The sequence below is a fragment of the Strongylocentrotus purpuratus genome, unplaced genomic scaffold (assembly GCF_000002235.5).
Source record: "Strongylocentrotus purpuratus isolate Spur 01 unplaced genomic scaffold, Spur_5.0 spur5_scaffold_3, whole genome shotgun sequence".
In the NCBI taxonomy this organism is placed as follows: Eukaryota; Metazoa; Echinodermata; class Echinoidea; order Camarodonta; family Strongylocentrotidae; genus Strongylocentrotus; species Strongylocentrotus purpuratus.
In genome coordinates, this window is record NW_022145609.1 from 21,234,301 (window position 1) to 21,252,151 (window position 17,851).

The 17,851-nt window shown below is 37.5% G+C and overlaps 1 protein-coding gene across 1 annotated transcript in view; it reads right to left on the bottom strand.

Moving 5' to 3' along the window:
• LOC105447090 (CMP-N-acetylneuraminate-poly-alpha-2,8-sialyltransferase-like) overlaps positions 1–17,851 on the bottom strand; it is a 44,018-nt gene that overhangs the window by 7,332 nt on the left and 18,835 nt on the right. Inside the window, exons 2-4 of the mRNA XM_030996568.1 lie at positions 14,636–14,875; positions 13,965–14,108; positions 8,678–8,803 (exon numbers count right to left, since the gene is read on the bottom strand). Coding sequence (XP_030852428.1) covers positions 8,678–8,803; positions 13,965–14,108; positions 14,636–14,875 — 510 coding nt within the window. The remainder of the gene's footprint in view (positions 1–8,677; positions 8,804–13,964; positions 14,109–14,635; positions 14,876–17,851) is intronic.

Sequence of the window (17,851 nt, forward strand, 5' to 3'; positions counted from 1 at the left end):
TAATACGAATCGTCTTATTCTTAATCGCCTTCTTTCTCTAATGCTTTAATGAAACGTAACAGCTTCCGCGCTAAGCGCGGGAGGGGGATAACTGTATTTAGACGAGGATTATTTTCGAGAACGGTACAACGAATCGTCTTCTTTCTCTAATAATTTAATGAAACGTCAAAGTTTTGGCGCTCTGCGGAGGAGAAACACCGAAATCGCCCCCTCCCTGCCCCCCCCCCTCCCATTACGTCAATGCTAGTCACCATTACGTACCAATATTTGGCTCGCATAATTTCAAATTTGCCCCCCCCCCCTAAGAAATCCTGGATCCGCGCCTGGTCGACATAGTGCAAATCTTAAAGTCACTAGTAACGAACTCGTACTCGTATCTTCGGCTTATCACAAGTAAAGATTGCGGGGGTGGAGACTATTAAATATCGAATCGGCCAGATGCTGGATTTAGTTGCTTTTGGGGTTCGTTTATTGACCATTTTTTTTTTTTTTCAAGCGTATGTAATTTGAATATTTGTTTTGTCCAACATGTGCCTAAATATTAATGTCGTAAAGAAAAAGAACAATGCCACCTGTTGCCCTGAGAGCAAGACGAGATATCACATTACATCCACATGCCATATTTGTTATGCCATTAGAACAAGCGCATATAGACTTTAGACAATATTAATACCATATTTCCGATAATATTGAGATAGCAAACTTCCATGTACTGGTTATAACCTATTAAAAAAGTGCATACACGTGTGTATAATAGATCCAAGCGACATTGATCGTTGTGCTAATGGCAAAACTATATAGGCCTGTATTTTAGTGAAACTTAAACCCGACGCAGGATTTAAACTTTTACTCGAAATCGGTTTTAACAAAGGAAGTTAGTAAGAGATTTAATTTTCCTTTTGTTCAACGAAATTTTAGACCCACGGTCGAGTTTGAAAGAATCGGGGACAAACTGGCATATGGGGATATGCTGATTAATAAACACATTAAAATACAACATTTGGAATAGGGTCATAAATTGTGAATAATAAACTCTTTATGTTGTATAGCTCCCTCTCAAGACGGATATTACTGTAGCTTCAAAAAAATGTTTCTTGACTAAAATCGACCGATTTCTATTCCCGTTTGGAAATTATATATCAGAACTGCATAATCCGCGATTTTCATGGTCACAGCTACTATTGTTGCCGTAGGCGCTATTTTAAATTTATCGGGAGCACCGATAAGCTTGATGTTTAATTTCTCGAAATCCTTAGCGTATTTATAGAGCCCTTATTTGTTCAACGTTGCTTATCCTAACACTAGGTTTTACAAGGGTAACGAAATTTTAAATCTAATAATCCAATCCTTTTTAAATATTACCAAAACCTTGTATTTCCTTTAACCTATCTAACATGTCTATATTATTTTGTGTAGATATATATTTGTATAAATAATTTTAGTATTTCGAGACTGTACTACCTTAATTTATTTAAAAAAAACGTATTTATCTTGTATCTGGTAATACATTTGTTGTTATTTTACTTTATCAACTAAATAAATGATGCATTCTTTATCTTTCATATACCAGAGACTTTTGAAATCAGAAAAACAACCATAATTCTGAAAGTGCAAAGGGGTTTCTTCTTCCGAAAGTGAGTAGAACAGGGAGGATGCAGGGTTTTCACTTATTTATCAGAATTATGAACCTACAGAATATAAAACCCTTTTTTAAAATATCTTCTGGATTTTTAATCTTCGGAAGTTTGAATCGTGTTCCATTATTGGAATTATGAATCTTCGGAGTAAATTAAAGAACCTTCGGAATCACGAACCTTTAGGAAAAACAAACCTCCGGAATTATGAATCTTAAACTAACCCTAACCCATACTAAGTGTTTGTATAATCGTGAGTGTAACTATTTGTTACGTTTGTCATGAATGTAGAAACAATTCTATCAATAAACCTTTTTAATTTCAATTAAGATATAATAGTTTACCAAATTATGAAATACGAAATCCCATTGCTTTCTTGTGCTCCATAACCAATGCAATAGCCTATTGATGGGTTTGCATCATTATCATAATAATATATGAAAAGAATAAGGTGTAAAAGAAGGGAAAATAAGAAGCGAAATACCTCGCCTCTAATTCCCTATAGAGCCAGAAGCTTTCAAAAAAGTTACACGCCAGGCTTGATTTGATTACCTTCTCAATAATTCATAATTTCATTCATTATACATGTATCTTTTCACGCCATCTCTTTTCTAATTTGGATGCTAAAGTGGGTGTATCTTGTTCCGCACCATAATCACGTTGTGTATATCGAGGTCGTTATGGTTACATGCATATTATATCGATTTTTGTTGTCCACTATATAGGCACGCCCCGGGCGCGTGCATGTAGGTTATAACGTCATCTTAAGCATTAAACGAGCAGAACAGTATGCATAAAATTTGATGATGTAAATTATATACCGTGTGTACTCCATTCTTCTCAGTATACTAGCCTATACATCGCCCGCAAAAACGAAATCGGGATATAAAAATAGCTCACACTGTGCATCGGCATAATCGTGTATATTGTCAGGGGCATACTGCTGATTCTAAGGCTGTTAATGGCAAAAAACGGTTCTTCGATACTACAATTATTTGACAGATGGTAGAAGAAGAAATATATGTTTGAGGTTTGATGGTCAAAGTGATTTAAAATGTGTTCTTGTCCCCCTGGTAGCTTAGAGAAGCACAACATGTAGTTAACACGATCGAAATTACTTTCGAAAAATCAAATAACGGGAAATTTCAATACCTTATTGTATGCCCCATAACAATTATGTTCGGATGTCCAGGCGCGGATCCAGGGGGGGGCCGAGCGGGCCTTGGCCCCCCCCCCCCGCAAAAAAAAAAAAAAAGGAGAGAGAGAGAGAGAGAGAAGGAAAGAAGGAAAGGGAAAGAGGAGAGAAAGGGAAAAAAGAAGAGGAAGAAGAAAAGAAAAGAGGGAAGAAGTAGATCGGGGGGGGGGGGCAAAAGGACTTGCCTCCCAGGCTGTTGCCCCCCCGCCCCCAATCAAAAAATAAAAGAGAAGGAAGGAAAGGGGGGAAAAAAAGGAAAAGAGGAGATACAAGAAAGGAAAAAGGAGAAAGAAGAAAAGAAAAAAAGGGGATAACGACACAACAAATCGTCTTCTTTCTCGAATGATTTAATGAAACGTAAGCTTCCGCTTAGCGCGGGAGGTGGAAAACTCAATTCAGACGAGGATTATTTTGGGGGAACGGTACAACAAATCGTCTTCTTTCTCTAATAATTTATTGAAATGTCAAAGCTTCCGCGTTTCGCGGAGGAGGGAGGGGGAAACTCGCTCCTCCCTGCACCCTCCCACCCCCAATTACGTCACTGCTGGTCACCATTACGAACCAATATTTGGCTCGCATAATTTCAATTTTTGCCCCCCCCCCCCCCCTAAGAAATCCTGGATCCGCGCCTGATGTATATACAACGGCAACAGTTTCAATATAAAATGTAAGTTCTTCTTACTTAAATCATTGGTCTGGAAACAATTATTTGCCCATTGTTGTGTATTGTATTACATTTTCACTGACAATGAATTCACATTGTAAAGCAAATTTTCAAGTTTCCCAGGCTTATTTAGGAGAACAGAAGATTGATATTGTTTAGTTGTACGATAACATCACTCAGTTTGATTTGATTTGATTGGAGATATATCTCATTAAAAACAGAGTAAAGGCTATACAGTTTCAAACAAACCTACACCATTAAACTTCAAGCTCACTCACACATGATTTATTGCGGCACTTTCAAGGCTACTTGTTATTTCAAGTCCATGTATATATACAAAGGGCAACAGCTTCAATATTAAACGTAATTAAATCAATGGTCTTGAAAATGTTAATGCCCATTGTTGTATAGTATACAACATTTTCCATAACGATGAATAAACATTGTATAATGCAATTTTCAGGAAAACCATACTTGTCATTACTGTTATATTTGTTATATGGTACTAAAGCAAATCGTTTCGCTTATCGATAAGATAAATCAATGTGAAATACGTGTCAAATAATGAAATCATTACGTGCTATTTTTAACCGGACTAGACATTTGAAACGTATAAAAAATGTATACACTATTGACAGCAAGCAAGTTTTTTAAACAAAGAATTCAGAAATTGAACAACATTGCACATTTTAGTCTACACGACATGCTCTACACCCTTAGTTGGACTGTAAACAGTTGTCTCCTTAAGTCTTCCATATAAATATAAATTTAAAGGAGGTCAATAATCATCATGAAAACACCACTTTCGTATTAGGTTGACACATCAATATATATTGTGCACACATGTAACAATGTGATAATATTTTTTCTTGGGGGGGGGGGGGGAACGGAAGGAGGGCAATCCAAAAAGGGACTGATATGTGAACATTAATATTGATAGGTCGCTTCACAACAGGGGCATACATAGTCCTTTTTGTGGATAGTTTTTTGAGCAAAACACAAAATAGGTGGAAGGACGGGGTACACGTCTTCCTTCAATTTTCTGAGGGGGATCGTCCCCCATGGATAATTTGAAAAAGTGCACACCAACAAAATGTATAGCAAATACTGACTAAAGACTGCAACACGCTTTAAGGCTCTGGTGGGCCCAAGAGTACAGCGTTTAGACTAATAGAAATGCTAAAATCTTCTCGCTCGGTCGCTACGCTCCTTCGCATAATATACTAAAAATATACAAGTAAATATTGAAGAAAATATGTATTCTGTTGGTATCACGTATGTACAAATTACACTGTATGTTAACAAGATTAAAAGTTATAGAAATAGATCAGTGTTCCAAAAATGAATATTCAGCTTGCTCTTTTAAGAAGTCCCTTCCTGCTCAGTCAAACTAAAATTTACCTAGTAAATATTACAACCCTTCGGACTGCACACTAGATATCGGCAAAGTAAAAGTGAAGCGTGAAAAAAGTATATTGCTTGTTTTTATGCTGTAGTTTTGCTATTTTAGAATGTAATTTTGTAACACAACAAGACTTCAAAAACCTGTGAGGGGTTTACATATAAGACTTATCATACAGCTTTATGGGGTTAGTCCCTTCCGTCACCTCCGCCTCTTTCACTGGCGTACTGATGGATGGGGGGGGGGCAGTAACCCCCCACCCCCCATACAATTTAAACATGGGTTATTTTTAATTTGATACCAGTGATTTACAAGTATTGCTAAAATGGCAGTATTTTTCCATGAGCTCCCGGGGGCTCTACCCCCTGGAACCCACCAAGGGCCCTAAGGCGGCCCCTGTTTGCTCATCTTGCCGTAATTAAATGCCTAAAGTCCTTGAGCTTTCGGGGGCTCTGCCCTCTGGACTCAACCAAGGGGCCTAAGGCGGGTCCCTAGATGCGTAATTTGGTGCCTAAAAGCCCTTCCGTTATGTATTTCTTATGTATATCTTTGTCTTTCTTTCTCCATATCCTCTGCACTCTCCTTATGTATTTTTTTTGTTTTCCCTTTTCTATTACCTTCTTTTCACTGGGTATACGTGCTTGCACATGTACTATATATGGCTAACAGTTTTGTAAAAAATAATATGCGCGAACGGTCAAGGAGTAAGAAGAAGGCAAAAAGAGAACAAAGACGGCATCCATGGAAGCCATGTGAGAGTGTCCACTTTTTTCGCTTTTACTTTCACCCTTGCATTCTTTCCTGAATCAGAGTTTTCTCACACCTTGTAGACTCGTGCAGGTTATGATCTTGTGTGTGTGTGTGTGCGTGTGTATGCGTGTGCGTGTGTGTATGTGTGTGCGTGCGTGCGTGTGGGTGTGTGTGTGCGTGGGTGTGTGTGCGTGTGTTTGTGTGTGTTCGTGTAACGAAATGACGTATACAATAGCTTGGCAATTCTCATGGTTATGAGATACAATGTGAAAGGAAATGAGAGAATAATGGTCGCGTAGCTTAAATCAAAGTTCCCCATTGCAGTCCTCTCTTTTTGGATATTTTTGCATTTTGTTTTTGTAAGAGTTGTAGCGCCAGAAGAAAGAAGAGGAAGAAGAAAAGAAACGGGTGAAGAAGTAGATCGGTGGGGGGGGGGGGGGGGGGGAGCGAAGGGGCCTTGCCTCCCAGGCTGTTGCACCCCCCCCCCCCCCCCCTAAAATAAAAAAATAAGAGAGAAGGAAGGAAAGGGAAAGGGTAAGAGGAGATAAAGGGAAGGAAAAAGAAGAAAAGAAAAGAAAGGGGATATCATTTGCAATTTTCCCGCCGGTGGATCAAGGAGGGGCAATAGGCCCTTACCTTCCCCCGCCCCCGTTATAACAAAGAGAGAAAGAAGGAAAAGGGAAACTAGAGGAGAGCTAAAAAGGAACAAAAAAAGGGGAAGAAGAAAAGAAAAGGGTGAAAAGAACGGGAGATCAGTTCCGGTTAATCCCGCCAACAACGTGTGGATCGGGGTGGGGCCCGAAAGGCCCTTGCCCCCCCCCCCCAACCCCCCCCCCCCCCCCTCGGCAAACCTGAAGGAGGAAAGAAAGGGAAAGAAGAAAAAAGAGAAAGAAGAAAAGGGGGGCACTGGCGTACTGATAGGGGGGCTTGGGGAATTCAAATTCAAACGTGGTTTATTTCTAATTCCATAACGGTGGCTTACAAATAATGCTGAATTCTTTCAGAGATTTTTCCTCATTTTTTAGTTAATTATACTTTTGTATGCGTTTGTAGGATAATGACAAATTCCTAAATTTACAGCCAGGCAAGAAATATGATTCTTGAGAAAAGTTAGGGCCCGGGGATCGGCTGGAATCGCAAGCCTCGAGCTCCCCCCCCCCCTCCACTTTTTTTTGAAAAGGTATAGTAAAGAGAAATAGAAATAAAGAGAGCAAGAAAGAAAGAATAGTTAACTAGCTGCTCATCTGACCGAAATTAAACGCCTAAAAACTCCTGAGCTTTCGGGGTTCCGTCCCTTGCACCCCGCCTAGGGCCCTGGACTCCCCTGGATGCTAATCTGACGGAAATGTAATGCCTATTAAAAACCCCTATTTTCTGGGGGCTTCGCCCGCTGGACCTCACGCCAATTAGTGTCCTGCCAGTGTCACAAATAAGGTATAAAAATATGTTTATCTGACCGTAATCAAATGCCTAAAACCCCTGAGCTTCTCGGGTCGGACAAGGTATCAAAATTTGTTTATCTGACCGCAGGCGCGTAGCCAGGGGGGGGGGGTAGAACAAAAATAGAGAGGAGAGGAAAGGAAATTCAGACAAGAATTAAGAGTATAGAGTACGGTACAACGAATCGTCTTCTATCTCTAATAATTTAATGAAACGTCAAAGCTTCCGCGCTTCGCGGAGGGGGGGGGGGACTGAATTAAGACAAGGATTAAGAGTATAGAGTACGGTACAACGAATCGTCTTCTATCTCTAATAATTTAATGAAACGTCAAAGCCTCCGCGCTTCGCGGAGGGGGAGGGGGGGACTGAATAAAGACAAGGATTAAGAGTATAAAGAACGGTACAACGAATCGTCTTCTATCTCTAATAATTTAATGAAACGTCAAAGCTTCCGCGCTTCGCGGAGGGGGGGGGGCTGAATTAAGACAAGGATTAAGAGTCCAGAACGATACAACGAATCGTTTTCTTTCTCCAATGATTTAATGAAACGTAAAAGCTTCCGCGCTTCGCGCGAGACGGGGAGAGGGGAGGCTGAATTAAGACAAGGATTAAGAGTCGAGAACGGTACAACGAATCGTTTTCTTTCGTCAATGATTTAATGAAACGTAAAAAGTTTCCGCGCTTCGCACGGGAGGGGAAAATTGCATTTAAACGAGGATAATTTTCGAGAACGCTATAACGAATCGTCTTCTTTCAATAATAGTTTAATGAAACGTCAAAGCTTCCACGCTGCGCGGAGGGGGGGGGGCTGAATTAAGAGAAGGATTAAGAGTCGAGAACGGTACAACGAATTGTCTTCTTTCTCTAATACTTTAATGAAACGTCATATATAGCTTCCGCGCTTTGCAGAGGAGGGAGGGGGAAACTCGCCCCTCCCTACATCCCCCTGCATTACGTCACTGCTGGTCACCATTACGTACCAATATTTGGCTCGCATAATTTCAAATTTGGGCCCCCCCCCCCCCCCTAAGAAATCCTGGATCCGCGCCTGCGGATGTCATTGTAATTTTCACACATTTCAAAAGATGACGTGCAAGGCCATTGGAATTGCCTTTGGTTGATATTTCAAAATTTGTTTCCATCATTTTATTGAAGCCAATGTTATAATACGATTGCAGGGCCTTTCGGAAAAAAAAGATTATTTATACTGATAAGGCTAGCCTGGATAAACGAGACATATTATAATTATCATTATCATTATTCGATTATTTATTTGTATTATTGTTAGTATTATTATGATTATCATTATTGATGAAGTCACATTCGAGGAGGCAAACAATTAGCATTTGCATATAACATGGTCTTTCATGACGTCCTTGTATAGAGACCGAATTATGGTCGCTTTAAATATTGTACCTTTGAGTTCACTGACCTACCCGAAAATTCGCGCCCGTAATTCTGTTGTACATTATAGCTAGCGTGTGAGCGGGCAGGTACGTACATCGCTAAGACGTACCAATCTAAAGAACATTTCAGGCAGTGAACTACATGTTGTATCATGCAATAGGGGGCAATAGTTTGACAATGCTTACCTCAAAGTTGCTATCATGGTCAAGTTTGCACTCCACTTTTGCCTGAGTAAGTTCTCGAAGAGATAAAGCTGCTGATCACCCATCTCGTTGAAGTTCCACAAATGGCTCGTCAAAGAATTGTTCATGCTACGTGAAAAAAAAAGAGAACACAACATGATTGAAATGGTGCGGAGTATCATGCAATAGGTCATTTTCGTAATTGATTACAAATCCTGACAAAGACTTTATATCTCGGTTTTATTTATTCGTTTGTTTACAGGCAGTAACTTAGAGAGATACTGGTAATGCGGACGCTACACATAGCATATGACATTTTATTTCTATCTGTTTTCATTTCATTTTCATTTCATTTTATTATTCAGTTCTGAATACAAAATAAAAACAGTATAAACATTAAAACATACATGAAAAACATGCGCTTATTTCAAAGTGACTCGGTAACATTGTTGAAGGTTGATGAAAAATCTGTGTAATTTTGTTTGAAATGTTACTTATTCAAATTCAAATTCAAATTGTATTCGTCCAAAAGGAAATTTGTTGTGTTTACATGCATTATTCACAGAGGAAAAATAGATAAAATGTACATGTGACATGATACATACAACATAAAATGAGTATATAAAGAAAATGAACATATAGCACTTTAACATTCTTATTATATAGATATTTTCTCTGAATTTACATTATCGACAATATCAATATTATTATTATTATTATTTGTATTGATATTATTATTATTTGTTTGAATCGTTATATCATTATGATAATAAAATATATATGGGCAATAAAATATAAATGGGCAACCAATAAACCACAGACAGTTTAACAATCAGAAAGATTTATCATAACTATTGTCTATATGCAGTATGTATGTAATATGAATACCTACTGAAGGCAGTATGAAATAATTATGAAGACGGAAGCAATATATTATGACATTATGAGTATAAATAGAAAAAAAACCTGTTTTCATTTAATTTGGGAAAAGATGGTTATTATAAGAAAGTTAATACGATTGTCCTATAATAAATACAAATAGATATGTGATCATTTCCTACAATCAAATAGAAAAGAATATAATCGAGTGATACATTTTATATTTTACATTTCATTCAACAGACGGATAGAGTACGGAACAAAAGAGTTCAGGTACCTCGAAGAGCGGGATTTCTTCGACTGCCACTTTTTACCACTTAGCTTGACATAGCTTGACATAATTTTCATTCAGGGGTTGACTTAAATCCCTTGACAGCTTGACAGCCGTTTCCACTGCTTTGTTTCTGCAAACCTCATCAAAATCCATTGGTCTATCTATTTTTCTGGCTGCTCGTTTGACAATGGTTTTGAGTTTTCCTTGGTCTTTCTTCCTGGCACTATTGTACCACACTACAGAATCATATGTCAGTATACGTTCAACTACGGACCGATAAAAAAGTGACAGTATGGTCCTATCAACATGGTATGAACGCAGCTTTCGCAAAAAGTGCATTCGTTTGTTCCCTTTTGTTGCAAAGGCTTTTAAATGCCCATTCCAGACCAGTTCATTGTCAATGTTTGTGCCCAAATATTTACAAGTACTAACAATTTCAAGGGTGGCCATTTTGTTTGCTTTCTACTTCAAATGATCCTGAAATCAAACAGGATCTATTCTACTGCACTTTACCCTCTAACAGGCAAAAAATCCTGAAAAAATTCTCAAACCACAAACATAATTATTCATGGCGTCACTGTACAACACCCTCTAACAGTGATTAACAGTAAATTCTCCCATCCATTTTATTGAATTTCCAAACCGTTTCTCCTTAAAAATAAGACACAAGACACACTTTTTAAAATCTTTCAACCCCTAAAATGTCTGGAAAGGTATATAGAGCCAATGCATTTCTTTGTGACGATTTACATTCACTTAGAATGTAGTTTAATTGTAATAATATAGTTGGGAGAATTAAGGAATCGATCAGATCAGTTTTCCCAATTTTTATCATGAATAATGGTCCGTTTTTACTCAAACTTTCAGATTATCTTTAATTGTACATTTAGCATTGAAGTCACTACCTTTAATAGCACCATTTTCTCTCATCTGAACAATGTTACAATGTCCCTTTAAACAGGACTTGCCAGGCTCCAAGATAGCCCTGTGAGCCTTGAATTAAATTATTTCACTCAATTCATGATTTTTTCAAATAATTCTTACCGTTTACAGTATATTGACTATATTTACGGCCTTTATTAAATTAAAAGGTAAATATACGCACTATGATCTACACGGGACCCGTTTTACGAAACCTTTTTTAATGACAAATTACGAAAATCGGTGACAAATCTACTGATAACCAATCATAAGCAAGGATTTCAGACTATCATTTGTCACGGATGCAAAGTTTTGTGAAACAGGGCACTGGATTTGGTGTCTCAGCTACACTTGAGCAAATTTGCATATGGCTCCGATTGTCTCATTTTCGCTCGCTGGATCACTGCAGCACAAACATAGCTCGTTCGACGTCACTACCAAACTAGCCAATCAGCTGTCAATGACGTCATATTGAATGCGGTGGCAAATATATTTTGTGAAATTATCGAGAAATGGACTATTTCTAATTGCAAACTAGTTTTATTTTTGGATGGAAACGCAGCCATTGTTATCTTGACATTCATTGAAGTCATCAAAATAGGGTAAGTTACGTCTCAGATGATTCAAGAGGTGTATTTTGTAGATAAATTTTCAATTTCTTAGAATGTTCCACTGTGTTGCAGGGTACCGGGTGTATGCCATTGGATGTGCTGTGTTCGCGCGCAATGGCGCGAATTATACATTCTTCTTCTTCTTCGCTATAAGTCGGGTGTGAACATTCCCTTCCTTCTCAATACAATAACTTTCACCTGCCTAAGTTATTCAAACCATACCGCCTCGCCACTTCCATCACGTAATCATTAAAAGGATCCGCATGTACAACATTTTCCTGCTATACGTTGTACCGCAAAAAAATACAAATCTCCATGGTATACCTTTACAGTCCAAACGATAAATATGTGCCTTAAACGAAGCAGGCGACAATCGGCGTAGCAGACGACACTTGATAGTAATTTTGTATGTGAGATTGCTTTGCTAAATATAAATTACTTTGTTAATAAATATCAACTAAAATTTCTTTTACATATCTTTAAACCATCATTGATATTTAATAATTCATGAGTGAGTAAAAGAAACATACCAAACTATATAATGATATGAAATACTTGGTGGCAATTAGGGGAGTTTGACTACAAGTGTTTGAAATGGCATGCCTTCGTCGCATAATGGGGGTGACAAGACTAGATAAGATCCGTAACACACGCATCAAAGAATCCCTCAACCTCCATCAAGATGTTATGGACAAAGTCTCCACTAAAAGACTCAAATATTTCGGCCACGTCCTAAGAATGAAACCTACAAGATACCCCAAAATTGCCGTTGAAGGAAAGTTCACAGGAAATCGACCCAGAGGCCGTCCACCCAAAAGATGGCTTGACTGCATCTCAGAGGACTGCAAAGCAAGATCCATACCAAGGCTGACAGATGCATCAAGACTGGCTGCGGACAGAAAAACTTGGCATACCATCACCATACAAAAGCCATCACGAGGCCCCAGGCCTGCGTGGACGGCATAAGTCAAGTAAGTCAAGACGTGCTGACCGATTGCACCCCTCTGTTAATAACCGAATAGTTCATGGTGTGTCATGAGTATTCATGTTTTACTTACCTCGGCTAAATGTTTGCTTTTACTAAATGGAAAAATTACGGTGGGGGTTTGGATGAAATGGACATAATGAACCAAGCAGAAGTGTTCTATGATAATTCATGCTTCTTATCCTTCGTGTGCTTGACCTATAATCTTAAAATTGCTTGGCAAACTGAGTCCAAAGTTCGACTTGTTTCACATGTTATCATAGGCAATGGCGAGCTTGCAACCTATTTTGAAAAATTACGGTGTGTGAACTTTCAAAAGTCAATGAGACATGAGGGCTCCAATGAAAGAGCTAGTGATAACGTACGTCGTGTTGGATGTGCTTTTCGTTTAAACAAAAGATGAATTTTTAACGATTTTTGTTTGTTTAAACGTCCATAGGCTAACATGTTAGGCAGCTGACTCTGACGATAGGGGGGCGTTGTGAAATGAGACTAAACGGAGCAATATGGCAAAATAATATTTCGATTAAAACCTGAAACTATTAAAAGAGGTATCTACTGCTCAATGAAACAAATCTGATTCAAGCATTCATTTTGCTTTCAATAAATCACTTTGACGTACAAAGAAATGGACCTTCATGCTTTAAAGGGATCGTTTAACAATGTTAAACCTGAGATGCATGGCCCTACGTGTTATCAATGTCTATGATATGGTGTAATATTGAAGCCATAAAAAAAAATCGCGCTTCAAAATGATCTTGATGTGCCTTTAAAAAGTAAAAATCTTTGAGTGACCGGTTTTACCATACTCATTTTCCCAATAGACTAGTTTTATGAAAACCGTTAGTACAAGTCATGGGGTTCCTGACTGACCTAAAGGTTTATAATTATCATTGCAGCATGAGCTAAATCAAGGATTTTGTTTCAGAATCTGAGACAAAGTTACCGGATCCTTTAAGGTGGAAATATTTAAGATTATTACAAAAGGCATTGTAATAATCTTGACATACTTATGATAATTGCGTGTTACGGACATTGTTACAGCTCTTGCAATTTTTTTTGGTCAAACATTCTTAGTTATTCGCATGTTTATGTACGTTCTACTTTACTTTATCTACAGTTGTCGATACTCTAAAGAGGAAACTGACTTGTAACTCAAGTCGCTACAAGATGCTAAGATGTAATATTTTTATTATAAACATAATATCTTCTCAAATTGTACCGAATCACACTATATTTCCAAATGCAAACGTGTGATAACAATTGAAAAAATACATATCCTTTGAATGAAAAACGTATTTAGTCTTAAGTTAAAACGCCGGTTACGTGAAATAGCATGAAAAGTATCTTCATGTCGAAAGGACCGCCATTCATAAGGACCATTATTCATTTCAGGACAAAGTAAGTGTTAGGCGCTATATAAGCACTGTGATTATTATTATTATTATTATTATTACCGAGTCAGAGTCCTTTTCAGGACTCCTCGACCCTCTCTCTCTCTCTCTCTCTCACATGGTGCACCCGCAAACCTACGAACTGCACGCAGACACGGGGAATATTACATTAGGGGCACATGAGAAGTAAACCGAAGCTATATACATGTAATTATGTCGTACTTACATGGCTTTCCCCTTTTTTGGAATAAGTCGGTGACTCACTGGCAAATTCTTAGATGTTGTGTGGTTCTTTGAAGTGACGTTTTGTGCACTAGTCCGTCCATCATCGTAATCGACATCATATAATACAAAGTCGTTTGAGCATGAGCTGTAATAATAATAATAACAACAACAATAATAATATATACAAAATATAATGACAATAATAATCATAATGACAATAATAATAATAGGTATTTTAAAAGCACACAATCATATCCCCACGGACATCTTCCTTTCTCTCCCTCTCTCTCTCTCTCTCTCTCTCTCTATCCCTTCATTCCTCTCTCTCTCTCTATCCCCTCTCTCTCTCTCTGCTTCTATCCCTCTCTCTCTCTCTCACTCTCCCTCCATCCTCCCTCCCTTTCTCTCTCTCTCTCTCTCGCTATCTCTCTCTCTCTATCTATCTCTCTCACTCTCTCTCCCTTCCTCTCTATCTCTGCTTCTCTTTCTCTCTCTCTCTCTCCCTCTCTCTCCCTCCTGTTTTCTCTCTGTGTCTCTCTCACTCACTCCCTCTCTCTCCCCCTATAGCTTGTACAGTGTATCTCTTTTTCTCTCAATTCATATACAGCATGCCTTTTTGTAAACTGCCCTTTCTTTCGTTTTTGTTTTGTTTTAACGTCTTTGTAAACGTACCAGTTGGTATGCTCTGCTTTTCCCTCCGTCGCCGATAGGTTGTGGTGCCCTTCTGCCCCGGGTAAGGAGTTGGCATGTGTATAGTATGCATGCCGCAAGTATGTGGGCGACCGCAAACGGGGAATCGGTGACGTCACGATGACGTAGCACATCACAGAGGAGGCCAGAACGAGAAGAAAGCAGAAGACCCTTTTCCTACTGAGGCCGCCAGTATTATTAGACATCATTCGTCGTTGAAAGCTGCATGGGACAATTTTTTTTAGAAAATGGGAAGATTATTATGTTGACGTTAATTTTCAGTCTCATACTCATTTGTTCGTCCTGTCAAAATATTAATGTATGCATTGATAAATAAAATGAATGAATAGATGAATAAATGAACAATGTTAATCGACAATTAACTAACATTACAGAATACAATGAACGAAGTTAATAAATTCATGTAATCAAATAAATGAATGAATAAATGAACTAAAAAAAATCAAACGAATAAATTATTAAAAAACGAATAAATTATTAAAATTGAATAAATACACAAAATTAATAGTTAAACAGGTTATCAAATTTTCAATGCAAAATATATTGATTATCCTTCGAAAACTTAGACTAAAAAGAGTACATTACAACTTTTACTTCATCAGGCAGGCTTGTAAAAAAATTGGAAAATTTCAAGGCAAGAAGTACATTCTTCATTTTATGCATGTTTCTCTTCATAACCACTGGATTCCAGCCACTAAACTTCGCGATAAGAAAGTTTTCTCACTGGAATTTATTCCCCTCATGACGGGCGGCTGAAAGTTATCAGAAGAAATAATAAAATTTGCATAATCCTCCGCCAAGGCAATATTCAAATAATAATTAAAACATTTGAAATAAAAAATCCTTGAGAGGTCAGTTTTTCACTATGATTGGTTTGAACTTTATTTCTTCAGATAGTCAATTAAAAATTAATAGATGACAAACAAATATAAAACATAACAAAATAATTGTATACAAACGATGCGTACAAGCGCATTGCGTTAAAAGGGCGCGTGAAAAAAACAACCCCTGTGTATAACATCGATTTCATTGCCCTACCTTTCGTTCAGAAAGAAAATTGTTCATCGATAAATATTTTATTGAAAGACCAAATACACTGAAAATGGATCAGCTTTTTAACTCCAATAATGTACAAACACGTTTAAACTTAGTAAAATTCTGTCGAAAAATAATGCTTCGTTTTCATTAATTTAAGTATGTGCAAAAACATGTTATGAGTTTAATATTAACTTTATGTTTCTCATTTTTGTCTTATATCAATTTATTAAATTGATATCAAGAATATTTTCAGTAATTCATTAATTCAGATATCAATTTACTGGTGCACGTACATTTCTTTTTCAATTGCTTCCATTAATTTCGTCATTAATTATCGTTTTAATTAATATTATCGTTTTATTTTTGATTATTATTATTATTATCATCATCAATATTGTTATTACCATTATCATCATAATTTTTCTCACTATTGTCAATAGTGTTATTTTGTATGGATTAACATTAACTCTATTTGTATAGTATATTTCACAGTGTTTAATTGACAAATTCAAACTGATTGGAAACTTCTCCAATACCCCAATGTGGGTGACATGAGAATAAATTGTCATTGTCATTGTCATTGTCATTGTCATTGTCATTGCAACAAAATTATCATATTGTATCATTAACATGATGTGAGCGCACAGCGCAGGCAGTGACGCAACAATACATGCGCATCTGAGAACAATGATGACGTAATGTTTACTCATAAATAAAAATGGCGGCCTTAAACGTGAAAGAGTGAGTGAAAGGGAAAGCAATCTGGGGGAGTACGCCCTCTAGCATCATTGTATAGATTTCTATGGACCGAAGTACTGTTCTCAAGCTTCGATTTCATGTACACTGTTGGTCATAATGGTGGAATAATTAGTTTTACCCCAATTTATGGAATGATTTTTACAATGATTTATTCCTAAAAGATCTAGATAGTAGTATAGTCTCTTTAAAAAAAAGTGAATTTTCACTCTATTTTCACTTTCTTGGGAGTGACGTCCGTGATAACTTGTTTAGGAGTGAAAATCGATTGATTTTTAGAGTGCTCTCTAAGAAGAAAAGAGTGAATGTTCACTCTATTTTCACTACATTTTCACTCTCCAGAGGAGTGACGTCTGTGATCACTCGATTTTTTTTAGAGAGTACATTCCCAGATTTTATTTAATAATAATTTGTGAGTGTTTGTTTTGCGTGACTGCTAAAGCATGTGTGTGCCACTATGCTGATCAACTAGGGGACCTACATCCTTAGGTCATAACTGTCAGTAATGAGGATTAATGCCTCATAAAAGGGCACTAATATAGCAAATTGACACAGTTTTTATCCTGGGGCCTCACAGTTGCTTAGCCACTGAATCATGACTGTACGCAGCGGGGGCTAGGGTACAGTGCCGCCCCCACAAATACAAAAAAAAATGCAATAAATTATCAATAATTCTTTGCATTTTCCCCGATCCCCAACAGAAAAAAATCCTCTGTGTGGCCATGCCTTGAACCATGATACAAATACGAAAATAGCCTATTGGCGAACAATATCCGGGTAGCTGTACACTCTGTGCAGTTATACACAGGGGCTAACCCGTTGACTACTGAATTCTCTAATTCCCATAGGCTTAACACAGGGGCAACCAGGTTCCAGTAAACAATGGGTTAATTCAGTAACGAAGTCTGTGAACGCACGTGTTTGTGTAAACAAGTGTGGTCAAACAAATAGAATATATCATCATATACTGAGCAAGGACTAGACTGACCAACCAGGGGATAACTGATGCGAGAAACAGCATACCCGTACATTTGCCGGTTTGCCATGAATGCCCATCTGCGCAAACAATAAGTAAGGCTATTTAAAAAATATATATATACATGTTTAGCGTCCCCGCCCGCTTCCTTTTTGGGGGCCGCCTCCAATTTTTTTTTTTTGTTGTTGAAAATTTTGATTTTTTTTTTTTTGGGGGGGGGGGATTTTAATTTATTTATTTTATTTATTTTTTTTTTTTTAAGAAAAAAACATGAAAAACACTGCTAAAATGGATCTATTTCTGATTTTAAAAAATTGTCGGCGGCCATCTTGAAAAATGGCCAGACTGTCAGGGAAAATGTACCGAGCGGCCATTTTGAAAGAAAAAAAAAAGGAAAAAAAGGGCCT